The sequence below is a fragment of the Phocoena sinus genome, chromosome 1, assembly GCF_008692025.1.
Source record: "Phocoena sinus isolate mPhoSin1 chromosome 1, mPhoSin1.pri, whole genome shotgun sequence".
Classification (NCBI taxonomy): Eukaryota; Metazoa; Chordata; class Mammalia; order Artiodactyla; family Phocoenidae; genus Phocoena; species Phocoena sinus.
Window position 1 is genome coordinate 137,678,309 of NC_045763.1, and position 21,031 is coordinate 137,699,339.

Below are 21,031 nucleotides of genomic sequence, written 5' to 3' on the forward strand. Positions count from 1 at the left end.
GCTTTCAAGCCGTTCTTACCAAGGAGTAAGAGTGGCCCCCTTGGCCACAAAATAAATGAAACTAACTGGCCTGGGGCTTCTTCAGGGAACCAGCTGCACTCACCAGCCTTACCTAGTGTTTGACACGCAATCGTTAATTAAAACGGGGATGTTCAGTGATAAATTAATTCACCTGCTCTTTGTGGAGGGAATGAAAGCCAAGAAAAATGATGACCTGAAGCTCTTTTCTTGAGTGTCTGCTCTTATATGCTGTGCTGAATATTTGAGTTAGCTAAGTGTTCTTGCTATATGTCAACAGAGATGCCATTTTACGGGTGATATATTTATTTCCAGAGAAAGGAAACTCATGCAGGCCTGTGAAGCAGAAGAATGGTAGTGGTGTTAACAATCTCCTGGTAGTCAACAACGTTACTGAGCATCTCTTGTTTGTAGAATAATATTCTAGGCATTAGAGAGTGAACAGAGAAATAAAAGATGCAGTTCTGTCTTTAAGAACCAGTCAACCCTGATGGAAAGGGAGGACCAATATGTGAAAGAGACAGAATACATCTAAAGAGGGCCTGTAAATAAGTACAAATAAAAACCCAAGTGCAGCACTTAATGTTTTGTTTTCAATTATAGGCATTTATACTCATGACTTAGCCTTCTTACAGATACCAAGGCCCTTAAGGACTGTTTTCCTTTCTCACTCATCTTGTCCGGAGTACACACTCAAAAATGTTGAATGAATATATATGCTGCTATGGGGTACGCCTAAGCGCTGGGAAATTCTGGAGAGAAGCAGAGTGACACGCCTTGGGGAAGCCTTCCAGAGACTGAGCAGTGTTCTCCAGTATGAGGGAACTCATGGCTTGGCACAGAGAGGAGAGGGTAGAAGGAAGGAAGAGCTCTTGGGGAGTGAGCAAATCCAAACATTTAGACCACCATTCAGGGTCCTCCAGGACCTACTCCTCTTCCTCTTGCCTTCCTCGCCACTGCCCACAGCCACTCTTTGTGGCCTCATCATTCCCACTTCTTTCCCTCTCTTGGACTCTCTTCCTCCATTGATGGGCCAATCTACATCCTTCTCCTACTTCAAGTCCAGGTGACGGCACAGCCCCAGGAAGCCTTCCAGGATATCTCTAGCCTCACTCCTTTCTTTATGAAATCCGATAGCCATGTTCATAGCTCCGTGCTCCAAGCCTTCAGAAGAAGTAAGACACATCGTCGTGGTCTTCACCTTCAGGTAGCTTCCAAGGGAAAGCATGAAGCTAGACTACTACATACAAAATAACCAGAGAGAGCAGGGCCATACGTATTTATCGGTACTAAATGATATGGTAGAGAATACAAGGGCTATACAGGGTAGCCTGGGGATCAGAAGTCCTAGTTCTGCTTCTGTAATCAACTAGTGGGGTATCTTTCAGCAATCACTTAACGTTTGTCCCTTGGTTCTTCATCCATAAAATGAGGGGTTTGTGCAAGATGCTGTGATTCCTCCTAGCTCTATGTACTGCAAGATGATGAAAGTTACAGTATTCATGTTAGATGAATGGGAAATAGTGATTGGTTAGCTGGAGGGGACCAGGGACTCATGGAAATGCAGTATATGATGGTAACCAGAAGGACTGACCCTCGAGGACTGTAGGATAGAGCCGAGAACCAGCTGGGGAACTGGCTGAAGACCTGTTGCCCTGGTGTCATCAGCACAGTCTTTCTAGAATACAGTGGACCCTACACAAAGCTCTCACAGTGCAGAGGATCTGTCAAGCCTTGTGCACCCTTTGTCCCTGGGCCTCAAAGGAAGGGTCTTCCGAGACTCCTGTCTTCTCTCACTCTCTGAGCTCTTACTGGTGCTTGACTTTCTTGCAAAAAGACGTTCAGTCTCTGGTCAGCCCACCGTGTAGAAGGGTGACGTGTGTTAGCTGATCATCATAGGAAGCGTCCTCTCTAAGTGGCCTACTTTGGCCAGCCCACATATGGCGGCATCAGAACAACACACTCGCCTTTTCCCAGAGCAGTGCAGCATCCTGGCCTGGGTGGCTCACTGCATGGTCGACTGTCCGGCTTCCCAGTGGCCCCAGGAGCGTCAGCCTCCTCAGCACCCCGCTGCAGTCGCTGGGCAGGAGGACCTCCTCTTTGGCTTTTTTCCCCCCCGCCCCCCATATGTTTTCTCTGACCATGAAAACAAACAAAACAAAAACCTCTTAGTTACTGCAGAAAAGTTGCAAAGTATAGGAAAAGTATAAAAAGATTTTTAAACAAAATCACTCATTTCTACCCCGCCTACCCCCCACCCCCAGTTATCATAAAATCCACATATGACCCTGAACCATATAAATAAGCTATACAGTTTTATTTGGGGAAAAATTTTAACCCTCTATTGTAGAAGTTTTCAAGCATACACACAAGTAGAGAGAATAGAATATTGAGCCCCTGTGTAACCCAAACCCAGCTTCAACAGTTAAAAGATCTTGAAAGTATCTCTCATCTCCATTTTGGGCTTCCGGGCCAGGGCTCAGAAAGGGAAGTGACAATAAACCTCACATAACAATGATATTGGAATTATTAGGATTTAACCAAAGAGTTTTTAGGCACAGCAGGGCTCCGAGCTCTGTGGGTTTTGAGACTCTCACTTGGCGTGGACAACGTCATGGCAGCCTTCCTGGTCAGATGTGGCACTACTCATCCTCCCTCACTTTGACATTTATTCTTGAGTCTTCTTCCCAGGCGTGTGGATGGATTTTCACGGACACGTCAATACCTGTCTGCCCAGCACCAGTGGTGATCACCGCCCACGTCCAAAATGAGGCAGTGCTTACTGGTCCATGATACTGAGCAGAGCTCCCAAGGGTGGTCTCATTGGAATCATGCTACTGCCTGTGAACCAGGGTGGGCGAGCTGATATTTTCTGGTTCTCCTCTTTGGCTGACTGGTCCTGCTCTGTTTTTCCACTAGTCAGAGAAGGGGAAGAATAGGTGGTGAAATGCCCAATAGGAAGTCCTCCTGGAGGTGCTTTGCATGTGGGCTAAGGCACTGCTGCATCAGTGACCGTCACTGGCAGTCCAGGCAAGTGGAGAAAGTGGCTGTCGGGCATCCAGTCTGGGAGGGTTTGGGAGGGCCAGAATGCGTAGAGAGTCTTGATTACTTATCACAGGCCCCTGGCTAAGCCAGATGCTGCCTTTGGAGCTTGTTTGTGTGGGGGAGACTTAGCATATTCATTAGATATGCTCAGGGATCTGAGACATAATGAAATGCCCTGCCTCCAGGACTGACAGGTTCTGCCTCCTTGCTGGGTGGCAGCAGGTGGCTGTGTTGCACTCGGGGCTCTCTGTCCTCACTCTTTTCACCTGCTCCCCCCACCCTTCTTTCTTGCCTGGGGACTGGGAATACAGCTTTCATGTTCTGGCTGCCGGATCCTAGTGTTGGCCTTCTTCTTTAATGTGGTTCTCCCCTAGAAGGTGGTGACAGTATGAGTAGGATTGCTTTTAAGAGATTTGGAACCAAATGAGATATGGAGAGTCAAGTGTCCTCAAGAAGTTGACCCACTGTGGTTCTAGATTGGGACCCCTTCACCTTGCTCACCTGGACCTTGGTTTCCTCTTCTACTAACTGATGGGTTGGATAGTGTGTTCTCATAATCTTCCAAGACTGTGGCTAGCATTCCTGGTATACAAGAAACCAGATTGCAATGATCCACAAGCTTTACTTGCCCAGTGGTTGTACGGTATGCTGGGTGGGCATTGTGTCCTTTCGCTAAAATGTAGGTGTGGTCAAAGGGCAGTGACTCTGCCCTTAGAAACACCATCCACCATCTATCTATGTGACTCAGGGGCAGGATGTTACCTGCTTTGTAAGGCTGGTCAAAACCCTGATGAGAGGGCTTCCCTGGTGGTGCAGTGGTTGAGAGTCCGCCTGCCGATGCAGGGGACACGGGTTCGTGCCCCGGTCCGGGAGGATCCCACATGCCGCGGAGCGGCTGGGCCCGTGAGCCATGGCCGCTGAGCCTGCGCGTCCGGAGCCTGTGCTCTGCAACGGGAGAGGTCACAACCGTGAGAGGCCCGCGTACCGCAAAAAAAAACCTGATGAGAAAGGGATTTAATGGCTTAAGTCGGATTCCCTATAAACTGTCTCTGGGACAGAGATTTTTGTGGCAATGATTTATTTATGGACTGCTTTCGGGAGAAGCCTGTACCAATAGGAGGGAAGTAGAATAAGTCAGGAGAAAATACTAGGCAAAGGTGTGGTTGCAGACGTTTTAGCTTGTCTTATCCCCCAGATGGCTCCACAGTGAGTTACACCACAGAAGTTGTCCCATGCAGAGGTGAAGGGGCTGGGCCCTTGACACCCCTGCATCAGTGAGTTATTGGTTCCAGGTCACTGCCCCCCGTGGACAGGCATAAACTCCCAGATGAGGAGGGTCTGTCAGCCAGGGGCCAACTTCTCAGGAGGATCCAGGTGTGAGCCGTTAGCAGCCAACACTCAGAGCTGCTGGGGTGGGAGGGGGGTGGGTACACCTGCTGGTAAAGGAGACCTGATGGAGGCAGCACAGAATCTGCCACATCCAGGCTGCTGAGAGCCGGACAGGGAGGGAGGCTAGGAGGCAGGGTATGAGGGGGCTATTCTGAATATAAGTCCCTGAGCAAAGAGGGAACGGGGATGGCTCAGGACATGCCAGGAAATGCTCAGATGTGATTTTCCAATTAGGCCAATGTGACTGATGGTTATAGAAGTCAGGAGAACGTTACATTTGAGGGAAGTAGATGGTGCCTAGGAAGGGGTATGAGGGAAGCCCTGGGGGTTATCTGGGTGCTGGCTGCACGGTTATGTACGCTTTGAAAAAATCCACTAAGAGTGCCCTTATGATTCGTGTATGTTTCAGTACAACATCCACACGGGGCCCCGGGGGCTGCTATTGCAGGAAGGCAGGAGTTCATTCCCAGAGAGCATTCCCTGCCCTCGTTTTTCTTCTCACGTGTCCCCTACCTCTTGACACTTCTGAACCTTTTGTATTTAATTGAAGTGTAGTTGATTTACAATATACATATACATATATACATGTATATATATATATATATATACATATATATATATATATATATATATATATCTCCATTCTTTTTCAGATTCTTTTCCCTTACAGGCCATCACAAAACATTGAGTAGAGTTCCCTGTGCTCTACAGTAGGTCCCTGTTGGTTATCTATTTTATATATAGTAGTGTGTCTGTGGTAATCCCAAGCTCCTAATTTATCCCTCCCCACCCCCTTTCCCCTTTGGTAACCATAAGTTTGTTTTTTATGACTGTGTTTTTTATGATTTCTTAATCTTAACCTCCTCCTCCTCTTTCTTTCACCTCCATGATAAACGTTTTCTCTGCCTTTCTGACCTCTGCTGCCTCCTGCCAAGGTAGTTTCTTAGACTGTCATGAGACTCTTTACTCTGAAAGCTTCAGCAAATCCTTTCCTGACCCCCTGGACCAGATCAGATGCACCTGTGGGTCAGCTCCCTGGTGGTCCCTTCATCACACTCATCTCGGTTTAAAGCCGCACAGTATGTGTGAGCTCACTTATTTAATGTGGGTCTCCCCATTATACTAGTTCATGAAGGCCAGGGCCTTTGTTTTGTTCATCATTTATCCCCAGTTCCTAGGAGGATATCTGTTGCCTAGTACATGGTCCACAAATTTGTTGAACAAAATATGGCCTTTAGGCTCTGAGACATGGACTCCGAGTCCCAAGTCCCTTGGGATGAAAAGGAGCTGTACACTTGGTGCTGGAATGAAGTGAGTGGCCCAGGCGAGGCAAGTCAGCTGGGCAGTGCCGGATGCCCAGGCATCATTCCCTCAGGGGAGGTGGTAAGCAGTTGAATCGTCTTTGGCCTCCTTATTATATTTTTGTGTTAGCCTGTGAGAAGACCCACCAAAAAGGAACATTGTTAACTTTATTTCCTCCACCTCTTGCCCTCTCTGAGTTTTCTCTCCCCGGGATGGTCTGCAGAGGCCTAGGACAGATGCTTTTGCTGAGACGAATGGCCTGGCCTCTTTGACAGCCCAGGGTGGCTGCTGCAGCCCTCCCTTGACCTGAGCTCACTTGGCAGTTCCAAAGCTCTCTCTTTGAGGCAGAGCCTCTAGGCCAGCAGTTCTCAACTGAAGCCAGTTTTTGCCCCCAGGCGTTTTGGCAGTTCCCACTGCAAAGAATTATCCTGCCCATGATGCCGATGGTGCCCAGGCTGAGCCTGCAGCAGGCCAGGCCAGGGCTTGCCAGCGGGTGCCACCTCCAGCCTGGGAAGCAGGTGTACCTGAGAGACCTTTTTTTTTTTTCCCTCTGAAAGGACCCTGGAATAAGTATCCTCGTTTTTTTCCCAGTTCCAATTCACTCAGCCTCCCCACTCAGCTATATGTCATTCAGCCTCCCTGGCCAGAGCTGCTCTGTGAGAGGCGTGGACATCCAGGAGGAGGCCCTTCAGCCTGTTTTCTGCAGAGCCTTGTGGAACCCTGATGGAGGCCTGTTTCCAAGGATGGGAGCTATAGTACTGTCTTTGCAACCCAGGCCAGGGCTGGGCAGGGACCCCCTGCCTCTTGTCATCTCCATCTCTATCCTTCTTTCCAGTCCTCCTCCCACCCCTGCCTTCCACCATCTCCCCCATCACCCGGAGATTAATGTGATAATTGCCATGTGTGCCTGTTTACGCAGGGAGTGGGTGCACTCACCACCCCCAGTCAGGTGGGTTCCCAAAGGAACACATTCCCACTGTGTCAGGCCTGGTACCCGCTGAGCACTCCCTGTGCAGGGTGGGCCGCCACCCCCGACTGCTTTCTCTGTCATCAGCCCCATCTTGCGCACGTGTGTGTGTGTGTGTGCGCGTGTGTGTGTGTGTGTGTGTGTGTGTGTGTGTGTGTGTGTGTGTCAGGGAATCAGCAGGTGAGAGAGATGGAGGGTAGCCTGCTTGCCAAGTCTAGGGGGCTTGACTGGGTCGGTGGGAGGAGAATCAGCATCTTAAATAAGAGGACGTTGCCCAAAGAAAAGCGCTCTCGTGTACTGCCTGCCACAGAGTAGGTGTTCCATGAATGGTGGGGAGGAGGAAGCTGGTACTCTGTGTGCAGCTGTCTTTGCAGTGAGGGGCTGGTTTACACTTCAGCTGCTCCACAGTAGCGGTCTGGGCAGGGAAGGGTCCACTCTCCTGGGGCCAGAATCCAGTGGACCATGTTTGGAAAGCTGTAGGTCTCCTTCCCCGGGATCTTGCGAAGAGTACTTAGCACAGCTGTCCCCTGGCCCTGAAGGAAGAGTTGCTAGGGAGAATGAAGTGTGATGCTCCCGCAGGCAAGGTGCTTGGGAGAGTCACAGAAGCAGGGGGTACAGGGGAGACAGAAGGAAAGGGAGAGGTTCTCCCTCTCACACAGGCAGCCCCTCCTCTCTCCCGTGTCCTGCTGTGTCACAGACACACATGCCCACCCCAGAGGGAACACAGTCACAACTCTGCGGTTGAACTGGTACCTTTCTGCTTGGCGCTACGGAGTCCCACCTCATATGGTATCAGGGCACTTGCTGCCTTCAGAGTTGTCGATTACTTTCTTCTTTTTTCATCTCAAAAGACACTTCAGTAGTTGTCTCTCCTACACTGGACAGTTTTAAGGTTTTAATAACGATGAATCAGAAGTAGATTGAAGCTCTAATCAGCATTAGAAAGAACCTTGCCATTTTGGAGGAGGGAAGCATGAAGTCCTGGGCTTGCCCACTTCCTGCTGAGGTGTGTTCCCCTGTCCTGGTGGCCTTGTCATTGATCCACTGACAGGCATGGGAGGTGGGGGTGTGAGGCCACCTGGAGAGGAGGAACGGGAGGGGCCGAGGGAAGAGGAAGCCGGAGGGAGAGGCGGAAGGTGTAGAGAGGGTAGGGCAAGTCTATTAAAAGGTTTGTGAATAATCTCGGGGAGCTGTCAAGCTGCTTTCTCCAGAAGAACCTTATAAGCTGTCAGTCATCCTTAATGACCCCCTAGGCTTATTAACCCCCTAGCCGCTGGTGCTGGGGTCCTCCCAGATATTCTTTTTCTCCTTCTCTTCCCTTTCTCCTCTGTTCTTCTCATCCAACAGGCCCCAGTACCATGGTGGATGACTTTTTTTTTTTTCTTTTAAAGCAATTCAGACAAAGCTTGGGGAGGATATCAGAATGAATTTTGTTTGGCATATTTTAAACACGAGAATCATCTTACTCAAATTGTGGTCATTTATTGATTGGTTGAGCGTCTATGTGTGCCAAACACTTTGTCAGATGCCAGATACAGAAATGAGCAGACAGTGAAGGCTCTTGCCTTAATGTAGGTTAAAGCGAAACCAAAACATTCGCACAGCACACTGAGTAAAAGGACACTCTCCATCAGCAGGATTTTAGAGAATTGGGAAGCACATTCCAGACTCGGGGCCTGTGAGGGAAGTCCTTCTCTCCCTGTATTTCACAGGCTGTATTTCCTGATATGTTAATAGATTGCCGTTGAAAAGGAGGTTTTGTAATCAAGGAAGTGTAAGAAATGATGGAGGAAATAAAGTTAATAATGTTCCTTTTTGGTGGGTCTTCTCACAGGCTGACACGAAAATATAATCTGCTCTGTTTCCCTAATTTCTTTGGTTCCAGAAGCTCATTTTCCACAGAACACATGAACATCTTACAGATTGCTAGCAACGAGGAGAACACAATTTGGGAATTGTTCTTCACTGTGCAGCATCTCTGGCAAATAGTCACCCAACCGAAATTGCTCTAGCCATCCTCAAAACGTAGCACAGTCACTCCTGGGACCAAAAACAGATTAAACGTCACAATTTCATCATTGCCATTGCTGACACCAACTAATGTTTATTGGTAGCTGAGCCGTGATCTGGGTGCTGGGAGCAGACTCAGTTCTTGCTGCCAAAGAATTCTCAGGGTGGGGTGACTGTCTAAGCCATGGGGTGAATGAAACTTGTTGATCTGGAGCACCACCGGTGAAGCATCCATGCTAACCAGTCTTTACAAAATGTTGCATTTATAGTCATGGATAAAGATAGAGCTAGTTATACAAAGATCATTCGGTCCATCCTGTAGGTCACAGGAAGAACCATGTCTCAATTATCTCAGAAAGACTAGCTTCCTATGTCCATTAAAACCCCCTGTGGCCCTTGGCATCTAGTTCTTCTGCATCTTCCTTCTGATATCAGGAGAAATTTTCTCTGCGGTCTGACCCGAATCTGCCCTGCTTACATTCGACTGAGCAGACCTGGTTGAACCAAAGAGCCTAGATCTTATACACGGAAATTGGCAGGTCTCTGCTTTTGTTCATACAGTTCAGAAGGTGTTTGTTTGTTTTTAACTTTTATTCTGCTTCATTTGCAAACGTATCTCTCTGAACAGCATAGGGGCAAGACAAAAAGACACGAGCTTGGTGAAAGAGGTTGCCTTAGAAGCTATTTTTTAATGGAAAAATCTACTGTACAGTGATAGCTGCCATGATCAGTGGGAGGCTATATTTTATAGACTGACATATTTGAATGGGAGGCAGAAGGAAAATGAGATAATTTGGGGAAAAACAAGATAGAATGTCATAGAAGCCCATGGGAAGCAGGAAGACAATGAATCAAAATATGTTTGCAAAGTTAGTAGTGAGAGGGAGAGAAAGGTAACTCACGGGGATAAGAAACACTTTGCAATAGAAAATCCGCGTTCAGATCTTCATTTTACTAATTTAGCATGTGAATTTTAGGCATGGCATTTGACTTGAATGGCCTTGTTTCTCCAGTGAATTGGGAATAAAATATCTTTGCAGAAACTTTTGAGTTTCAAACAGGTATTAAAGTTTGTGTGTGAGGGGTGGAGTGGGATTGGGGGGATTCAAAGCCCTGCATATGTAAAATGCAATTCAGGTGGACTTGTTAGGAGCTGATATCATGAGGAGAGACAGTCAAGGCAAAGCTTAGTTGAGAGGTCCATGTGTTAGGACTTTTCAGAATTCTCCAAAACTGTTTAAAGGTCCTTAATGAGACATCCTACTGAGAGTTGCTTTGTTTTTTTTTTTTTTTTTTGGCTAAGACATGTCATATAATCCTCCCGCAGCCCCCTACCACTCAAGGGCCTTGCGTCTCACTTGTGGTATAAGAATCCAGAATATGGGTTTCCATGTGGTTTTTAGTTCACTGTGTGTTCACATTAGAGAGAGCGCAAGGGATCACTCTTCAAATCTAGATTTATTCCTTCTTTTACTAGAGCCTTCCCAGGGCCAGGCCTGATCTAGCTCTGTACTATTGGACTATGACGGAGGAAGGAAAGCCAGAGCCCAGGGTCACGAGCTGAGCAGGATGTGGATGACATTAATCTCTCCCAAGCAACCTGTCAAGGTGTTTGCCAGCATCCCTGGAATAAAGTGATGGACACAGCCTGCCTCTGTCTTTTGAGAACTTGCCCAGTTTAGGGTACAAAGGCTTAGAACCCACATCACCAAACACTGTAAAACCAGTGATTATTTGCATGATCTTAGAAAAGTATTTTACCTTTCTGGGTTCAGTTACCTGCCGAGTGAGGGTGTTAGACCATTCCAATTCAGGATGTTATGTGTGGCTGACACGGTGCCCTTCACAGTGTACATGGAGAACATGAGTTAATCTACAACCACATTAAATTGGGAGTGAAGTGAGGCAGTGTTTAACCGTACTGCACTGTGCTTTTTCATCACCCTATATGTGCGGGAGGAACAGAGGCCTTCACCTGGCGGGTGGTTCTGATGAAGTATTAAGGAACCATTTTTCTTCCTTTCAGACCAACGATGCCTTAGGAGCCACCTGGAATTGGCTGTACTTCATCCCCCTGATCATCATTGGATCCTTCTTTGTTCTCAACCTCGTCCTGGGAGTGCTTTCTGGGTAAGCCAAATGTTTCTCTCTCCTTTCTAACGATAAACTAGTGTTCCTGACTCCTTGCAGATTCATTCATGTAACCTTCATCAACTGGGCAGCCCCTATGTGCTAAAAGCTGTTCTAGATTCTGGAAAGGCAGTCGTGAACCGTCGTTTTAATCATCTTTAGTATTCTTAGGAACTAAAAAGTCTTTAGACTGGTACAACCTTGAACGTGGTAGCTAATGCGAGTCCATTTATCCATCCATCCTTTCATTCTGTCACTCAACAGAGACCTTCTGTGTCAAACACTGTGCTGGTTGATAGACATACGATGTTTAATAAGAAACAGGCTTTACCCTCAAAAGGTTCTTACTCTATTGTGTATTGGACGTCAAATTCCATATCTGTGGCTTGAATTAGTATACATCAGTTAAAAAGTACTGAATGTTCAGTGCCATTGCAAAGAGCACATAAAGTATAAGGCACGGTTTCTGCCTTTAAGAAACTTACGTTTTGCTGAGAAGACAACACAAACAGTTGAAACAGGGAACAGGAGTTCTTTTACTGACTAATATAAGATGCAGTTCATTTGTTTTGGAGGAGGGACAAATCTATATAGTCTGAAGCTATCAGAAATGGTTTCATAAAGGATTGGGATTTTGCTTGGGATACAAAATATGTAATAGAATAAAATAGAATATATGGGAGTGAATATTCCAGGAAGTTGAGCACCACACCATAAACAAACATGAAGAAATGGGATTCATCATGGAGAGTGAGGAGACTAGAATGCAACCAAATTTAACTTGAGTGGAAATTTCATTTGGGAATTGAAAGGATAAAATAGGAGGGCTAAAACAGGGCCTTAGAGAGGCTTTCATTTTTCTAAGCAAAACTGAACATAATCTCTTGTCTGAATGGCAGACATTCTTGAAATGGAAATTTATAAGGTGGTCCTTCTCTTTAAACGTGGCAGATTGAACCAAGTTGGACATCTAAGTCCACTAACACAGGAAGTAAATATTCAAAGGACACAGTGACAAAGAGAACAGGAGGGGATATGAAAATAGATGAGAGATGTCAACAGAACTTTTGAAGACAGTAAATGGTAACTAATCTAGTGGCAGGAAAGCTGAGGTTACACTTCCTCCAGCGAGGAATGCCAAGAAAAAAGCAAAATGAGAGAAAGGCTCAGGAATTGAGGCACCAGGTATGTCTAAAAGCTGGGGTATGGGGGGGATTCTAGAACAAGAGGATTTTCCCCAGTTCCTAGATGCATTCTCCCTGGTACCTTAGATCTCTTCCCCCAGACACTGCTCACACGTGCCTGTCCCACCCAACCCCCGCCCCCCCCAGCCAAAGTTAGAAGACTTCCTCTCTGAGGAGGCTGAATCAGAGAAGCGTGGAATAGTAACATCAAGGTGGGGTTGATATTCTGTACTGAAAACGGGAGTGTTACATGAAAGTCCACAAACTGAACGTCATGCTCCCAGCCCACTTCCACTGCTTGGCTCTCAAAAATGTAGCAATGTGGTGGAGTTCACAGCCTTCCCCTATGGGGGAACTACCCATCTGAAGAGAAAAGACGTCTGTATCCTGATATTTGAGGGTAATCAGAGAAATGGTCCCATCCCTCACCTTCAGTGAGGCTCACCATATTAGTTTCCTGAGGCTGCCCCAACAAATTACCACAAACTAGGCGGCTTAAAAGTGTGAGAGAAATTGTCTCATAGTTCTGGAGGCTAGAGGTCCAAAATCTGGCAGGGCCATGCCACCTCCAAGGGCTCTACGGGAGAATTTCTTTGATTCCTCTTCTAGCCTCTGGTGGCTCCAGGCATTCCTTGGCTGTGGCTGTGTCACTCCAGTCTCTGCCTCCATGGTCAAGTTGCCTCCTTCTCTTCTGTCTAGAATCTCCCTTTGCCTCCATCTTATGAGGACACTTGACATTGGATTTAGGGTCACCTGGATAATCCAGGATGACCTCTTCATCTCAAGATCCTTAATTTAGTTACATCTGCAAAGATCCTTTTTCCAAATAAGGGAACATGCACAGGTTCCAGGAATTAGGATGTGGACCTATCTTTGGGGGAGGGGGCCACCAGTCAAACCACTACACCCAGCATTCTACAAGCCCCAACCATTCGTGCAGGAGTTTCCAGTAAGCCTTTTGTGCTTTGCTCTTAAATATAAACACACGGGGCTTCCCTGGTGGCGCAGTGGTTGAGAGTCTGCCTGCCGATGTAGGGGACACGGGTTCGTGCCCCGATCCGGGAAGATCCCACGTGCCGGGGAGCGGCTGGTCCCGTGAGCCATGGCCGCTGAGCCTGCGCGTCCGGAGCCTGTGCTCCGCAACGGGAGAGGCCACAACAGTGAGAGGCCCGCGTACACCAAAAAAAAAAAAAAAAAAAAAAAAAATATAAACACACGGCTAGGGGTCATCAGCATTCAAAGAAAAGGTCCAACACAAAAGACAAAATCAAAATAATAAATAGGAAAAAGGAACTTGAGGGAACATGAATAATGCAGGGAGCGGAAGATAACTTTTTAAAAGTATAATTGATATCAACAGAGATAGAAGAGAAATTATTTTATCCACAAGGCAGCAGATTGCTATAAAAAAAGAGAACATTTAGCAGTTAAGAAGAGTTCTTGGAAATTAATGTAAAATAATTAGTGTAAAATTTATATTAATGTAAAATTAATAAAATGTAATAAAAATAAATAGTAAATGGTTGGATTATAAAGTTGATGAAATCACCCAGAAAGTAGAACAGAAATAAGAAAATTAGAGGATTGGTTCAACATTGAACTAATAAGAATTCCGTAAAGAAAATAGGGAAATGGAGAGGAAGAAATTAACAAAGAAAAATACCAAAAATGTTCTCAGAACTAATAAACTCATACCGCCAGATTAAAAGATCAGTTGAGACACGTGCAAAGGATATTCTTTCTAGCATTCATTTTTGATGGTGGGGACTTGGAGAAAACCTGGGTACCTATAACTAGGAGAGTAGTTAGGTGGACATAACTCTTGGATGACATACTATGTGACAGTCAGGAGCAACAAAGACCACGTACATGTTCAAAACAGAGTTTAGTGAAAACAAGAAGGAAACAGTATAATACCATCCACGTAAATTTAAAAATACATGTACACATAATATACAGTTCATAAAACTTCATTCAGATAAAAACTGTACATTGAATATAGTGTAATGGTTGTTTGTATGGCAAGGAGATGGGAGGTGGGTGTGGAGAAAAAAGGGAACAAGTGAGTTAATAATAAAAATGCCAACTGAGCACTCAACACAACAGCTGAGAAGAGACTACACCAAGGTAAACCATGACATTTCAGAGCATCTGAGTAAAATAATATTCTGGAAGCTTCTGGTGCTTAGTAAGGAGATGAATTTTATCTATAAAGAATCAGGAATTAGGATGGCTTTGGACACCTCCATGACATTGCAAGTTAGAAACCGATAGAAAAGTTCCTAAAAAATTTTTTGGAAAAAAATTTCCAAGATAGAATGTTTATACCTAGCCCAAATAGCAATTATTTGTGAGGATGGAATAGCAATACGTTGATACACTTTCTCTGAAGAAGTTACTGGAGAATGTGAGTCACTAAAAATAAAGAATTAATTGAAGAAAGAGAAGGTGCCCGAGACTCATGGAAACAAGGGATTCATTAGAGAGAAAGAAAGGAGATTTCCAAGATGATGATGAAGGGAACTTAAGGATAATAACTGTCAGAAGGCCTAGTGAGCAGCAAGTTCAGATTTGAGTAGGATGACAGAGGGCTCTAAAAATGTGTTTAAGAAAACAATGAAATTAATGTTTCCCAATGTGTATTATTCTACCTACAAGAGTTTAATTTTTTCTAAAACTATGTATATGAGTATATAAATATTTATATGTATTTGCACACACACACCAATCTAAGCAATTAATTCCACAAAATACAGAAGTGTTACCACTAAAGTAATAGAAGCAAAGTAAGTACTCCATACCGCTCAGCTGTCAATCAGACGTACATTGTTCACACTGGATTTTGAGATAGCCCCTATGGTGCTATAATTGCCTTAAGAGGATGGGGGAGGAGAAGGGAATGTCAAAGACTAAAATCTTAGGTTCTACAGTGGGGAAGTCCTTAAGTGATAACTAAAAGTGAAATATCAAGAAAGAACAGTTGTGTAAGTATAATATTTATAAAATTGGAAATGAATACTAGAAGAACCAGGTAAAAGAGTTATAAGTGGTTGCCTTGGGGAGTCAGATTCAGGGGTGAGAAGGGGTGAGGCAGTGGGCTGCTATTTTTTCATTACAAGCTTTAAAAACTTTTGACTTTAAAACTCAACATGCATGACTTGGAGAAAAATAGAAATTAAATTTTAAAATTACTGCACACACACAAAAAGTGCAGGATGAAAGGACTGTATAAGGCTATTCGTCTAGCATCGTGGGGGGAGGATTGGCCTGGAGAGAGACCAGATACAGGAGGATTAAGGAGGAAACAGCCATATTAGTCAACTCTGTGGTACTAAGAGCCTTGGGTGACTTGTGAAATGGTTATGAAGGAAGGACAAGAGACAGTGTGAAGAAGTTCTTAATAGTGTATGTCTTGAGCGGCGAGTCATAAGACATAATGCGATTTCTTATGTATGTACTCATTCAGTGAGCATTTATTGACATCCTTTATGCTCAATAGGTAATTCTCTCCACATAGCCTATAGCTACAAGTCACCTGCTCTACCTCAATGACTGCCCAGGAGGGACCTGACCATAGACTTCTTTCTTCTTGTATTTCTACTGAGGGGATAATCTCTTGTTTGTATAATCTTATCCGACATTCTTTGTCCTTACTTGTCCACGTTTTAGTTGAGAAAATTCAAGTCAGATTCTCACTATTGAATAACAGGTCATTGATGTTCCAGATAACGTTCCAGTGTGGGTTGCGGATGTGTCATAACAGAGCTGGAAATGGGACAGAGCACTGCCCTGAAACACAATTCCTGTCTGAGCGCGTCCACTCTGATGGACTAGCTCTAGTTTGGAATTGCATCTTTGAATTCTCCTACATCCTTCTCTGGGTGGGAAAGCATGGGAGGTTGGGAGAAATGTGACCTCGGGCATCTGACAGTCACGGGTGAGATCCTAACCCTGCCGCTTGTTAGCGTTGTGCACTTGGACAGGTTACTCTGAGCCTGCTTCCTCCTCAGTGAAATGGGATAGGCACATCCCTCTCCCAGGCAGAAGCCTAGCCCAGGTCTGGCATGGAGTAGCCGTCAGCTCTTACACCCTGTGATATTATCGATGTTCGTTTACTCTGTCTGTTAGGTGCAGGTGGCTATCATCTGAGTCGCAGCCTGTGATGTTGGGCTTGAACCTGCCGCGAGGCCATCAGTTCCTCTCTGACCGGGAGGCGGCCTCCTCAGGTTGGGAGATGAAACAGAACTGCATGGCCTATGCCTCCTTAGCACTTCTGGAGAAGCCTAGGAAGTGACAGCGGCAGCTGGGAACAGCTGGTGTGAATAAATTCCAACATTTCAAAGAGTGTTAACAATAGGGGCCTTACAGGCTGGGTCTGGAATATTTCTGTCCTGGTTTCTTTTTCTCGTTCTGATGCGCAACATGTATTGGGTTGCACTGGTGTCTGCAGAGGGCTCGGCAGCAGCTAGTTCTGTGTACAGGGCTGCGGGGGGCGGGGGGGGGGGGGGGCATGGGCTCTCTCTCCTGCTTTGTCTGGTTCTCACATGCCCCTGGAGGGGATGGAGGCGTTCTCCTTCGAGTAAGAGGTTGCTTGGGAGTTGCACTCATAAGCCAGGGAAAAGCTCTGAAGGTTTTATCTCTGGGATACATGTTCCCATTGACCTGCAGGCAGTTTGAACATTAGGTACCGAGGTTTCCTAAAGCAGGGAGAAGGCAATGGAAGGAGGAACCCCTCTGCCGGGCAAGTGAAGAAGAGTCCGGTGAGTGGGGGCAGGCAGCCCACACCGGTGCTTATGGCCCACCAAGTGTGGAAGTGATGGATGCACCTGTCCCAGGGGCATGGGCCTAGGTGGGAGGAGGGCTCAGAGGTATGTTTGTCAGTTTCAGTGTATTTAAACAGGAAGTGTGGATAGAAGCTTTGTCCCATTTTTACTTGTCTCAGAGGAAATGGGATTTGATGAAAACCATTAGTTTAGGCTTGAAGAGAAGCAGAGCTTCCTGTCTCCATGGAAACAAAACAGGGCTGCTTAAGTACATCCTGAAGTGCAGTCAGGGGCTACAGGGCAGAAGGCTCATGCAGACAGAAAATGACCCTTATCCCATCGCCTCTACTCTCTGCTCCCAGGGCTTCTGGAGAGAGGGAGGTAGGCTTGGGGGAGCAGCTGTGCTATCTCCAAACCAGGGCAGGGACAGCCAAGCCAGGGATTGCTTACGCCTGCACACAGAGAGCATGTATGTAAAGCATGTCATAGTTTTCAGAACACTTTGCTTAGGTAGACACTATCTTTATTTACAGATGGGAAGAGGGCGGTTTAGAGGTGCTAACCCCCAAGTAGTTGCTGGCAGAGGTGTGGCCAGAGGTAATAATTTCCCACCTTCTGGTTAGGGACTTGTCTTAATACACCTACACCAGGTGGCCTCCATCCAGGAGTACTGGCACCCAATGTGGCACAACTAGAGCAAGTTGGCCAGTGGTTAACCTAGAATATCATCCTGACCATACAGATGTTGGTACGAGTTTTAATCTTTACCTGCATTGAAGCGTGTACTTACTCTCATACACTGGTCTTCAGTACACAATGTGACCTGGTACATACAAGGTAGAAGATGCCAAGGCCCACTGTCCAGGTCCTCTTGCCCTCAAGACTAATAGGGAGTGGTGGACTGTCCGTATAAGAGGAGGAATTCTTCTGGTCGCATCTCTTGAATGAGTGGAGTGGCTCCCATTACTGGCGAGATGACTGTGGTCCGTCTGTCTTGCCACCAACTCCTTTGCTGGGTAGGTTTGACGATTCAGTGCAACTCAGCAAAAGCTGATTGTGTGGCAGCTGTGCTTAAGACACTGCGCTAGACTCTGAGATTACAAAGATGAGTAAAAGAGATTGTAGATTAATTAAGGAAATCATTCAAAATACATGTAATGGTGTCTAAATTCAATAGATCCAGAATTCGAGCCCTATCAAAAGTTACAGATTCATATGTCATGTATTTTGGGCACCTACTGTCTTGTGAAGCATTGCTGAGAATACAAAGGTGAGTAGGACCTAGGTCCTGTCCACAGGGAAGAGGCTGATGAATGTACCTTCAATATTAAATGCTGGATATCCTGAGTCACCTGCCATTGCTTCTCTCTGGATGTTAGGAGGCGGCATCTGAGCATTTCCCAGACCTGACTTGAGACAGGAATGGCTGGTGGTCTTAAGAAGGAAATTGTTCACGCCCAGATCGGTGGTCCAGATGAGCACTCTGAGGGGTTGGTGGGTATCAGTTTGGCCTGTGTGTGATCTTCCCGAGGCAGACTGACATCGAAAGAGACTGGCTAAGATATGCGTGTGCATGAACCACACGGTAATCCTCCTGCCAGGATTCCAACACTGGAATCAACTGGGAGAAATTCAGCAAGCAGTTCCTGAGTGCTTGCTGTATGTCACTTGCTCCTAGGGCTGGGAATGAGATCAGACAGGGACAGAGAGCTGCTACCCTCAGGGAGCTTGTAGTCTAGGTGGAGAGGTAGAGAGATAGCACAGGGTGAGCATTTATATTAGATGGGGGCAAGGATCAGGCAGGGCCACCTGAAGAAGGTGACATTGATGCATTCTTTTGAAGAATGAATAGTGGCCAGCAAGAAGAAGGGAAGAGGACTTTCCATCAGGTTGGTAGTCAGGAAGATGTATAATGAGAGGCCATTGTGAGTGACTGGAGTGAAGCATGTCGGGGGCTGTAGAGGAGGTGAAACTAGAGGCAGAGGCTCTTCATGCAGGGCCCCTCCTGTGGGCTAAACCTGGCTTCAAACCTGACCCCTAGAGCTTGTGGCGGGGGGGCGGTTCTCAAGCTTAGCGGGGAAGACAGCCAGGTTGCCTTTGAAGATGATTACCCTGGAGAAGCGAGATTAGAGGCAGGGAGACATGAAGAAAGAAGCAGAGAAGCAGTGAGGCAGAGGGGAGTGGTGATGGAGAAGGTGGACCAGATCCAGGAGGTGTTGGTGGGATGGGATCTGCATGACTTGGTGACTGTGTGGGTGTATTTGAATGTGTACTGGGGGTGGAAATAAGAGGGAAGTGTCTTGGACTACTTCTAGATTTTTAAAACGTTTTTTTATTGAAGTATAGTTGATTTACAATATCGTGTAGGTTTCAGGTATGCAGCACAGCATGTGTATATATACAAACACACACATGCACACATATATATTCTTTTCCAGATTCTTTTCCCTTACAGGTTATTACATAATATTGAGTAGAGTTCCCTGCGCTATACAGTAGGTCCTTGTTGCTTATCTATTTTATACATAGCAGTGTGTATATGTTAACCCCAGCCTCCTAATTTATCCCTCCCCTAACCCCTCTTTCCCCCTTGGTAATCATAAGTTTGTTTTCTGTGAGTCTCTTTCATTCGGGATTGAGCCACTAGGTGGCCAAGGGAGAACACCGGACAAAGAGGTTTTGAGGGAAAGAGTTTAGGTTTTGTACCTTTAGGGTTTGAGAAAGCGTAACGCATTTTACACCTTCGGGGAGTTCACAGCAGTAGTGTAGGGTTTGTTTTAGGTTGATGTTTTTTAAGCTGTAATTTATTGAGACTGTGCTATGCACCAAGCATTGTGCTAATCCCATGACACACATTGTTTCATTTAATCCTCACCGTGACCCTTGAGCTATTACTATCTTTTATAAATAGGATAGCTGTGACGGGAGGGTTTGGTAATTTGCCTAAGCTCACAGAGCAGCAGGTTCAGAATTCGGATGGAGGTCTGGCCAGACCCCAATACATCTTGCATATAGTTTAAATGTCCTTCTTAAAAGGAATTTATCTGGGATCTAGTATCGCAGAACTCGATGGAAATGAAGGGGCCCTTGGTGGCTGGTGGGACATATAGAGCTTTACAGTCCTGCAGACAGAGATTTCATGTCAGACACCTGTAATGACCAGAGTAGAGTGTTCATATCTCCCACCTTGACTGGAAGCATGCTCCTGGACGAGTTGCTTGCCCATGAGACTCCCACATAAAGCTATGAGGGTTTGTGGAAAGAGTCTGCATTTCCCCAAGAAGCTGTTCTGTGTATCAGTTATCAGAGTTGTACCTTAGAGTGTGATAAAAATTATTGGAGGCAGAAGGGACTATAAGTGTAGTTTACTCCTGGCCTCCATGTTATAACCGAAGAAGTCTGACCAGAGAGTGAAGAGACTTTCTGAAGTCATACGCAACTATTTAGAGGCAGATCTTGACTAGAACCTAGTCCTCTGGTTCCCTGTTCAGAGTGCTTATTTCCTCTGCACAAATGGGGATAGCTTAGTAGTAAATACAGACCCTGTAGAGAGCGTACCTGGGTTTGAATCCCATGTCCATCACTTGTCATCTGCATGACCTTAGGCAAGTTGCTCCACTTTTTTATACCCTCGATTACCCGATGGCAAACAAGGATTCTAGGATCCACCACGTAGGATTGTTGGGGAAACTAAGTCAGATCATTCATGTTAGGTGTTCAGTACCTGGGAGATAGTAAATACTTAATCAGTGTTAGCTCTGAGTAGCAGATTTCTTCTCTCCAGACCTTGGTTTACACCTCAGTAGGTAAGGCTGGAAAAGAGTCATTTTTACTTACCAAGTCCCCCCATTGAGTCAATTAGCATGAACTCGGATGTTTTCGGATACCACTGGTAGGGCTGACCATCCATGGCACCCTATTCCCTAGAGGGAATAGTAATGATGGATCATTGGACCACACCCCTGTACCTCCACATGTGGCCATCACCTTGGACACTATGCCTCTTGCAGTTTCTTAGCAGTGCCCTCTGCTCCTGTGGTCTGGAGTAAGCCTTGCCCCCTTAGTTTTCCTTGTTGAATTCCTCCTCCTCGTCACCTGTTTCAGCTTTGACTTCCTTCATGAGATCTTTCCAGATCCATACCACCACTCCCATTCTGCAGTTCGGATTAAAATCTTTCTCCCATATGCTCTTACAGCACTATGTACCTGTCCATTAGAACCTA

The 21,031-nt window shown here is 46.0% G+C and overlaps 1 protein-coding gene across 3 annotated transcripts in view; it reads left to right on the forward strand.

Annotated features, from left to right (window-relative positions):
- Nucleotides 1–21,031, forward strand: part of CACNA1E (calcium voltage-gated channel subunit alpha1 E) — a 298,455-nt gene that overhangs the window by 148,626 nt on the left and 128,798 nt on the right. For all 3 annotated transcript variants that reach the window (XM_032650563.1, XM_032650564.1, XM_032650565.1), the window contains exon 7: nucleotides 10,758–10,861. In XM_032650563.1, the coding sequence (XP_032506454.1) occupies nucleotides 10,758–10,861 (104 nt within the window). The remainder of the gene's footprint in view (nucleotides 1–10,757; nucleotides 10,862–21,031) is intronic.